This window comes from Morone saxatilis, unplaced genomic scaffold, assembly GCF_004916995.1.
Source record: "Morone saxatilis isolate NCDOM2014 unplaced genomic scaffold, NCSU_SB_2.0 Contig18, whole genome shotgun sequence".
In the NCBI taxonomy this organism is placed as follows: domain Eukaryota; kingdom Metazoa; phylum Chordata; class Actinopteri; family Moronidae; genus Morone; species Morone saxatilis.
In genome coordinates, this window is record NW_023339740.1 from 6,396,894 (window position 1) to 6,406,834 (window position 9,941).

Consider the following 9,941-nt stretch of genomic DNA (forward strand, 5'->3'; position numbering starts at 1 on the left):
CACATAGTGCCCATGTAAAGCCATAATTCAATTTATGTGGAGATTCAGAATTACTTGGTACTAATATAGAGCTTTGCACAAATGCCAACCCTCCGCTTCACTGCCACACCTAAAAATTAGCTGTCTGTTTTTGGCTGTTTAGCCATTTGAAATACCCTTTTCCAAGAATGATGTTGACAAGCATCTGTGTTGGAAACGAATATAAAATGTAATATAACAGCAAGGAATCAGAAGTTAGAAAATCCAATCTGTGCGTGTAGAGAAGCGCTCATTTAGCATTCATCCTAATCTATGCTTGTGATCTGTGACAGAGCTTCTTCTCCAAATCCACCCTGGACAGCAACTGTGATTGGCTACGTAATCAGCAGAGGTGCCAGTATCACAGATGCTGTCTCTCAACTAATTGCATGAAGGCACTGCAGTGCACAAAGCGCAGGTGCTCATTTTCTTTGTGAAGTCACTTTGGCGTTGTTTTCTTCCTTGTGTATCCTGGAACTTCTCAACAAATGTTTTCTAAAGATATTCTTCACATGGATCTGATTGCAATTTCAACTACAATGGAGCAATAATTGAACACAAAGGGTGGATATGTAGGAAGTGTTAGAAAAGGCAAAAAATAAGCACTCATGTAGCAAAATACTACTTTGTTTATTAGCAAAGCACAGTGAGAGCCAGCTGCTCTCTGGAATGTTGTTCAGATGCAGTTAGAGCAGCCAAATGTGATTAAATAACCAAAAAGGCACTTGAATGCATTTTCACTCATACTACAGCAGATATTATCCAGTCTTAACCACCTCAGTAAATGATATTCATTAAACTGACATGGTCAAAAAATGATTATTGCACCGTGTCTTTGGTTAACATAATTTTTGCAAGATGTTAATGTCATTTACAAATCTGCCTTACCATTACACCAAAAATTGCTTCGACATGGACAAGACACAGCATGGAAAGCAGGACAAAAGTGGGCACTGCTGAAAAAAAGATTAATAGAAGAAAGCTGGAATTCTACTGCATAAGCCAAAACCATTTATTTGAAACACAGGATCCACAAGAAACCTTGCCACGGCTCTTCCCCCCCACAACCCTCCAACGAAGACCCTGAAGACAAACTAGTGTACACATCTGGCTCTTGGCCATGTGCCCATGCCCGCACTTTCAACAAGCAGTCTGGGGTCTAGTTTCTGCCCACAGTCTTTGTGTACCCTGTCCCTGCTGTGAGCGCCAGGCCCCTCAGTCATGTTGGTGACGTCCGTTAGCTCTCGCCTCTGGGACAGGGTGGTCACCATGTGTTCCAGCTTGGAGCGGATGTTGGAGTAGTGGTGCTGGCGCTCTTTGGTCAGCTTGTGGAAGCAGTCCTTTAAGGTGCTGTCTGAAGCAGCCTGGGTGGGCGAGATCTGCCCTGGAGACGCAAAAGACGGAGACGTGGCCCTGTTGGGCCCTGTGCTTGTTGGTGAGAGGAGGTTGGGGGGTTGTGTGAGCTGGATGTCCGTCTGGGTGTCCCTGTCCGTCACTGAGTGGCTGGTTTGAGTGGAGGCGTGGCAGGAGATGGTGCTGGGGGTCACGGTCTCTTTCTCTGCTGGCTGGTCTGCAGGGAAATGGCAAGCGGTGCTACCAGCCAGGATCTCCTCCTGCATGTGCTTCTGCTCCGTCCAGTCCTCATCTATGGTGGAGGAGTTGGACACTGGATCGGTATTACGGTGATCTGGAGTCGACGGTTCACACGGGGGCTGGACAGCCAGATATTGGGGCTTGCGGCTGGGGGTGCTGGTCAGACACACCAGCTCCACAGGCCTCTCTCTGGCCCGGTGAGGGGAGGAGGTGGCCGAGTGTTTGAGGAGGAGATGCTCGTAGATGCCGCTGTTTCGGACACTTGGAGGCCCTCGGGTGTTTATAGGTAGAGACTGGGCGTAGAGGATGCGGAACTCCTCGTCAAATTTCTCAGTTATCTGACCAGAAAGCTCGATCAGGTTACTGCTGTTTAGTTTGCCATCAGTCCAGTTGAACCTGCACATAAATGGGAATTAACAACATGCATGCCTGAAACAGCTGCAGCTATTATCCGAACCCAGCAAGAAAAAGTATTACTTTACAATCTAGTCAATCTGAGGGTTTTGGCATTTCCACTCTACATAAAACCCAGCTATAGCATTTGACTTTAGGTGAAATGGTTGGCAGGCTGTTACCTGTAGGAACCTGTAGCCACTCTGTTTCCATCAATCAGCATGAACCTCTCATGAACCTTCCCAGTAATCCTCGCTCCTGATCTCATGTAATAAGTTGTACCAGTTATGATTCGCACTCTCATTTGCTGTACGGATTAAAAAGAGAAAAGAGAACAGGAGTGAGAGATAAGTGCAGGCCCGCCCAGTCATAACCAAATCTTCCAAGACATATTTTTATTTGATGCCATCTGATGTTGGTAATGTGCACACAGAGCCACACCCAGCCTTAGTGAACCAACCACATACCCGAAGGTCATCCAGGCGAACGCCGACATTGTTGCACATCTTGAGGAAAGCAGGAGCACATGATTGGTCCAGCAGGATGTAGACAGGGACTTTGCGGTTGGAGCATGCCTCCTGAAGATCCTTAAATATATCCAGGTCTGTCAGGGAGTCTGTAACTATGGCAATCACCTGCAGTGGAAAATTACAGAGATAATATAATAGAACTCCTTTTAGGGCCGCAGCACTGCTCTCTCACATGTAGCACATGACTGTGTTTTTATTATTATCAAATGCAAGGCCTTATTCAAACAGAGCTGCGAGTCTCTATCAGACATACTCCCAGTAATGTGTGTGCTGATGAGCTTTCTATTGACTATGGTCTGTTACCATGGCAATCGGCAGTAACGCTTGGTCAGCAAACAAGTTACTTTTATACAGGAGACAAGTAGGTGCACTGTAGGGCTGGCCTCCATTTTCCTGAGCTGAACTGAGATTTCTCTTTTTCACTAGGGAGAATGGAATTTCACATGCTGTGGTAAAGGTTGTGTGTGGAGGATTAGACACGAATGTTTACATATCTCAGATTTATTGCTTCAAACCGGTGTTATCCACATGCAGCTTTGTCAGGAGTTCCACACCTTATTTGGATGACAGTGTGTGGGCGCTTATTTGTAGGAAAATGTGTAAAAACAGAGTTAAATTTTCACAGAAATACAAGACCAGGATGTTCCTGTGAGCTGACCAGTGACGATATAGATGCACGCTGTGTTGTTTCAGTCAGTGGACTCGTTGTACAATACAAGACTGTGTGCACTGAGTGGTTCAACATCACAAGAGGACAGACAATCTAACGGTTAAACTTGGATGAAAATATTTTTCTAAGGTTGCCAGCACACTGTGTATCCACCAGCACATTTTAGCTGTAAACCAGACAGAGGAACTCCAGTGTTTAAAGCTCTCTAATGAAAGAGGGAATGCAAACTTTCATGGAGTAGAGCAAAGCAAGTCGAGGCACATCTGGCACGCAGGCCCCACACAGGCCCGAGGTGCTGCTGAGGCCGCACACTCCCTTCGTGCTGGTGTGTTTCTTTTTAAAACCAGAGGCTGGACTGACAGCTCCCATCAGGAACATCACCATGAATATTCATGCTCTGTTTTTGTTTGTTTTATCCTTTTGGTCATTACTTTCTTTCTGATCAAGATTTCAAAAGCCAGAACTTCTAAAGTTTAGACTGATCAAGGAAATTCCCTGGGGACAGTCTGGCATGTATTTTAAGGGTGATACAAAAAAGATTTTCCCTCCAAAAATGTTTTAATAAGTGACTATATATATACACCCGCATTCTTTATTTTGTGGCAGGGAGCTTTTAAAAATATATATTATTAATTTGAGTTTGACAAACAGACAAAATAATAATCCAGTTTTAGGATGATTCCACACAAACACATGCTGTTGTGGCATCACTGTAGGCTTTAGGCCTAGAAAATACTACCGGAACTACAGAAATGTGAAATAAATACAATAATAGAATACAACTATGTATTATACAGTATGTACCTTAAGGGATATCTATAAATAAATAAATACTGTCAGTACGGAACTAGTACCTGCAGGACAGTGTTTTTAAAGGAAATAGAATCAGCTGCCAAATCATAAAAAGTAATTATTAGTAAAGCCCACAACAGAATGCGACTGTGTTTTTAATAGTTTCTTCGTGCATACCTCTCTGGCACTTTTAATCATACGCCTCGCAGCCTCCTTGCAGCTGTATATGCACTCCCCGTAGCTGGGCTGGAAGTGCGCCACGGCCCGTGTGACTCCTCGGTACGAGCCGGCGGTGAAGGCGGGCCAGCCCATCTCCAGCAGCGGCGGCTCCACGTCCGACACCTCGGGGAAATAGGTGACGGAGGAGCAGTCCAGGGAGCAGCTGAGCGACTGCTCCAGTGGCTGGTCCTCGCCGTGCAGCAGGGACACGCACCGCGGGGGCACGGCGGCGCTCCGGATCCGCTGGATCTCATCGTCCGAGAGAAAGTTGGGGATCCTCTCTTTCCTCAGGAAGTCCAGGAAGGTGTCGAGCCCCCCCGACAGCAGCTCCTCCAGAGCCAGCCGGTGTCTCTCGTTATACAACTCTTGCAAGTTCAGGTCGTCGGCCCCGGTGCATTTTGGGCCCAACCTCAGAGGTGAGTCGTCTAGGAGCTGCGACAGAGCCATCGTTGTGGGTGTTGCTCCCTCTTTTTCCTCAGTCAGACTCTAACGTTCCGCAGGTGGCAGGTAACGTTTTGACCTACAGGAAGTCAGATTTGTATTTTGCTTTTTTCCCTCCGTTCCTGTCCCCCGTGGATCCGCATTGGCTGTCGGACGGTTGTCAAACCAGGATGGCGTCTCCGGGCTCGCTGAGCCAGGCTGTCAGTCTAATGTAAAGCCGGTCTCATTGGCTCATTTGGAGGCAAACAAGCCTCCTGTACGTCCCTCTGCTCTGCCCTGATCCGGTTACACCGCAGAGAGCAGTGAAGGGCAGGGAGCTCTCACTCTGATGCTTTTTCCTGGTAACAGGGACGGTGGGTTTCCTTGAGACCAGTTTCTTCAGTCCCAGGAAAACAAAACTTCTCCTGAAGCTGTTTGCAGTAAAAAGGAGCAGCACTTTCTGTTTTATGGTGTGAAACATAAAACACTGATTCTGAGCCAGTGGCCCACAATGTTTTGCACTAAGCCGGTAGCTCATCAGGTCTTGTTTGTTTACAATAGGCCTACTTAAAAAAAACAATGTTGCGTAATGATGGTGGTTGAGGTTTATACTGTGAAATGCTTCCAGGCTTGGGATAGCCTACCCTCCAAGTAAGCATAACACATTTCAGTGTCCAAATGTATCACAAACACAATTTTATAGACTTGTGGGTTCGAACAGGAGAGCCGGCTGTAACGAGGACATTCAGTCATGCTATGTTCACAGACAAATTAAAGTTAAAATCATATGCCAGGAAGAAATCCAGTCAGCAGTTTAGCACCCCTGTAAACCAGTGCACAAGGTGCACAAACTGCTGGTAACCATAGCAACAGTGTATTTCTAGTGGATGCTGTAGGTCAACTTAAACCGATTACAAGTAGGTTACCTACAAGAAATGGTCCAAGAAGCCCGCCTTGCCCAACAAATGTGTTAATACAGGACCAGTTGTCCTGATATATAAAAGTAATGGATTCTGCAGAGTAACGTCCATTTAGCTTCCACTGGTTTAGGCCTCACCCTGTCAGGTTACCTCTTACATGATTGCATTTCTATTAGCTGGGTATACGCTGTGTGTTTTTACACCAATACCTAAAGTGTCTATTTGCAAGACATCTCAGCTTGAAGAATGCTGAAGATCTGTCATGTGGACTTGGTTACACCTGTGGTAGCTGGTATTTACTTACTGAATACTGTGTGCATCGTTACACTGTAAAAGACTACATTACCTCTAAATCTGCAGCATCTAGCCTTAGAGACAATTCAGTGGAAAAAAAAAAACTGTAAACCTACAACCATAAACAAACCGGGATGGTTTTTAATTTAGAAGATAATCAAGAGACACTCTTGGGAGCCTCTAATCTGTATTCAACCTGAATAATATCCGGTGTATATAGGCCTACTGGGCCAGAAAGGCAGGTCTGCAATAAAGGAGATGGTGCCAACAGCAGCAGAGGAATCTGACAAACTCACTCCCCCCACCTCAACCTCAAGATGTCCAATAGAATACAGAAACTATAATTCCAAAGATTAAACAATTTAAAAAATCTACTATTGTTTTGAGCCATGCCTGCTGGTATGCTGCCCATCACTTAATCACCATAGTATCATAGCATAGCATAGCATTAATGGGCACAGAGTGTATGGCTATACTATACTACTATACCAGGTCATGTACAGTTATGTCTCACTGCTGCAGACCGAAACCACGGCCTGGGTTTTTGTTTTGCTATTGAGTGATTCATCTTCCTGATAGATAATCTTTGTTTTTCCTGACTGTATACAGCCACAGCTACAGGCAATGTCTGAACCCAGTCAGGACAAAGTGGGAGGGAAGAGCAAATCCCTGTTTCCTAAATACTGGAGGCCTTTAGTAGCCCTATATGTTCATACTTTACAACAGACATTGAGGATGTGGTGTGGTGTGTATATTGAGTAGGCCTCCGGCTGTAGCCCCTGTACCTGTTATACAAACATATAGTCAAGAGTTTAACACTTAACACATTATTTTACTATATTATTTCAAAGTAGACATACAGCATAATGTGTCCATAATACTATAGTTTTAGAGAAACTATATTATATTTAGTGTTATTTCTGTACTATAACTACAATATTTCATTTCTCTTGATGACGTGTTCTCTTAATATCTTTCCTGAATATATTACCATAGTTCTTTTACTTTTTACTTTTTTTCTATTAGACCCTTATTCTAAACTTGGCTCCGTGTGTTTTGGGCTTTTCTCAGTGCGCCTTTACGCACAGAAGCCCAACAAGGTCATGAGGGTCACAGCCTTACAACCCCCTATTCTACTCAACAATACCCAACTAACACTGGTAATTTGATTCAAGGAAAAATAGTTTATTATGTTAAGTTTTAAAAAAATGGACATGAACAACGACGCTGCATTCACTGTGCATCTGCGTAAATTGGTCTAGCACTATTACGCGTGTGCGTAAAAGTCTATTTTAAGCCGGTAGGCTAATAGGCCTGTGCTTTAAATGACAATTCCCACAACGATTAATATTCATAGTAGCCCATCAAGAGATATTTTTTTTCTTTTTCTAAAGACGGCAGCCATCTCTTGAAAAAACATGTGACCTAATTAAGAGGACCTTTTGGGTGATGAAGCTGACTGAAACGGCAGATCACTGAACTCCTGTCAAATCCCAAAATTACACAATACAATCCATCTGTTCAGCCTGCTCCGCGGCGCCATTGTAGCTATGTATAACCCAATCTGTTAGAGCACTGCCTTACCCCTATAACGACATACCCAAATGTGCACTGGGCTCAGTATACGTACCCCCCTCCTCCCCTTCTACACACACACACACACACACACACACATCTCCATCTCATCCCCGCCCCTCTCCAAAATTTTAGATGAAAGGGCTTTTGGATTTTGGGTGACGCTCCGAATCACGTGTTCATAGGAAATACACTCGGTATAATTTTTTTTGGAGCTGCCTCGTCCTGCACCGCCGACCATAGTTGTTTTGCCGTCTCCATACAGTGTGGCAGAGGGGTGGAAAGGTAATGTAATGTAATGTACCTTGCCGTGGTCACTGACGGGTTCACGCCAGTTCACCGGGTTCACTTGAGGAGAGCTCCCACCCCCTGCTCGCCTCCTCTTCTTCTCAAAACGCAACGATCGGAGCTAATCCAATATTATTCATTTATATATTAATGTCGGATTCCATTTTTTCCCACCGACTGCTGAGGTAAGGACACATCTACTCTTCCATAACGCGAATACCTCTCATTATTGGCGAGGCGCGATCTCCAAAGTTGTTTACTGAAATTATGCCTCGCTATTGAATATTGAATTTTCATCTGGTGCTGTAGTCAAGGCAGTTTATATGAAGTCGCCAATGTATAAAATGGCGACAGTAGGTGGAGGAGGGGGGGTGGAGGATTTTTGGGAATATTCATAAGGTTATATAGAGTGCCAGATCGCCTTTGGCAAGTAGGCTCCGAGGCAGTGTGTTGCCCCACAGCCTTGTGAATGGAGTGAAACGGGTTAACTCGTCAGTTTGTTACAGTTACAACAACGGATCCTCCGTCTGGCTGAATTTGCGCTCCTTCTCGCGCTATATACAATGTGGCGTATCTGCTTATTTTATTGCACAACGCGCTGTATTTCCCCCACTGTGCTGTGAGTGTGAGTGCTTCTAGTTGTGAAAGACTTCTGAACACAGTGCTATAGCAGCCTTATCGACTGATATAGGAAGCCTCCGAGTCCATAGATGTTCAAACTGCACGCCAAGTATCAATTTTCATCTATTGATCGCTCACTCTCTACACATTTCTTCCTCTTGCCTGAGCAAAAAGGTAGGCCTGTATGTCTATGCACAGGACTATTTTTTTTTTCTTTCATTTCCTCCTCTTCCTCTTGCCAACATGTGCTGCTGCCCTACTCACACACACGCACTCTCTCGCGCGCGCGCGCGCACACACACACACACACACACATTGAAACATATACAGTACAGGAAGGAGAGCTCTCCATTTCAGGAGCACGCAGTTATTTTGCAAACTGTGGATTATCAGTGAGGCATTGTATAAAAAAAATATCCGTCCCTGTATGGTCACATTTTCTATCTGTACATAAATATTGACCCAGCTTTGAATGCCATGTGTCTCCCTCTGCCTTTAGGGGAGGGACCTCTGTGCTGACTAATGTTGCCTCCGTGGATCATGTGTGGGTCCATAACAGAGACAACCCCATAATACTCCAGCAGCCAGCTAGACAGGCATGAATCACTGGAAATTTTTGGAATGTATTTTAATTATTTAACCATGTAAGCTTGTTACATATAATGTAGGTCATGGAAATGACTGTGTCATTGATGTTTTCCTGAGAGATGTTTGGACTGTGGAGAGGGAGTCCATGCGTGGAGTCCAGCCTCCAGTGGACATTTCTGCACTCCCATAGTTAATTTTGAGGCGTGTGTGATGACCGGCTAAACAAAGGTAAATGAGCTCTCGCTGTGCAGATCTGGCAGATTGGGTTCAGCTTGGCCCGGTGAGTTCAGTGTGTGTGGAGGTTTTCACTCCAGCAGGACGCTTACACTAGGGGAATGTCAATTCCCTTTGTGGATCCCTGGGAACGGTCTTCCATCTCCCTTCTCGGAACTGCTCTAATGAGGCCAGGCATATTGCCTTTCATCCCTCACTCCCTGCAATTAGGCACAGCTCACAGTTTTCGTTATGGCCACAGCGGAGTGTTTGTATACACAGACACAATGTAGTGGGCCAAGACTGCCCACTCCCCTCCGCAAAGCAGCGTCTCTGCACATGCCACCCCACATATACCTGGAAAACGGTACTTTTGAGGATTTGGTGTTCTGTTTTCTAACAACAGTCACCGTGGATTTTATGTTTGTGTGTGCCTCCCACAGCTCAAAATGAATCCTCTGCTAGAGAATACAGAGGAAGGTCATATGGTCATGATTTGCAGATTTAGCTGACATGGAGTGTATAACATTCCTTGAGTTCAGAGAAGAAAATCGACTGTCTAATGCCAACCAGATCTATTTTCCAGCCATTTTTATACAAACAAGCATTCATGATAGCGGCATACCTCATGATCCTCCCAGAAAATTCTCCGAACCACAATGCAGAGTCCTATTTTTCCCACCAGAAAGGACGGTGTTCTATACAGGTTCACTTTTATTTAGGTCTTTCACCCTTTTTGGTATTGCTTTTGTCACCGGACCAATGCCGTATCGAAGCCCAGACCGCTCAAAAGCCTCACTAAAACAG

General features: G+C 45.0%; 2 protein-coding genes across 3 annotated transcripts in view; one reads left to right on the forward strand and one right to left on the reverse strand.

Annotated features, from left to right (window-relative positions):
• Positions 1-632: 632 nt before the first annotated feature.
• fam83d (family with sequence similarity 83 member D) lies at positions 633-7,524 on the reverse strand. The gene is made up of 4 exons (XM_035662503.1): positions 4,174-7,524; positions 2,472-2,639; positions 2,187-2,311; positions 633-2,007 (listed from the first exon to the last, which is right to left on the reverse strand). Exons 1-4 carry the CDS (start codon positions 4,660-4,662, stop codon positions 1,113-1,115), a joined length of 1,677 nt encoding a protein of 558 aa, XP_035518396.1. The 5' UTR covers positions 4,663-7,524; the 3' UTR covers positions 633-1,112.
• A 51-nt stretch (positions 7,525-7,575) lies between these two features.
• Positions 7,576-9,941, forward strand: part of si:ch211-232b12.5 (zinc fingers and homeoboxes protein 3) — a 13,351-nt gene continuing 10,985 nt past the window's right edge. The window contains exon 1 of one of the 2 annotated variants that reach the window (XM_035662502.1): positions 7,576-7,709. The gene's annotated coding sequence lies outside the window, so the exon portion shown is untranslated. Of the gene's footprint in view, positions 7,898-9,941 lie in introns of both variants that reach the window. The other variant, XM_035662501.1, reaches the window with a different exon arrangement.

Excerpts from the sequence above, each read along its gene's own strand:
- fam83d (XM_035662503.1), bottom strand. The coding sequence starts at position 4,662 with ATGGCTCTGTCGCAGCTCCTAGACGACTCACCTCTGAGGTTGGGCCCA. Across the intron at positions 2,640-4,173 it reads TGATTAAAAGTGCCAGAGAG|GTGATTGCCATAGTTACAGA; the intron begins GTATGCACGAAG and ends TTTCCACTGCAG. Across the intron at positions 2,312-2,471 it reads TTCGCCTGGATGACCTTCGG|CAAATGAGAGTGCGAATCAT; the intron begins GTATGTGGTTGG and ends TAATCCGTACAG.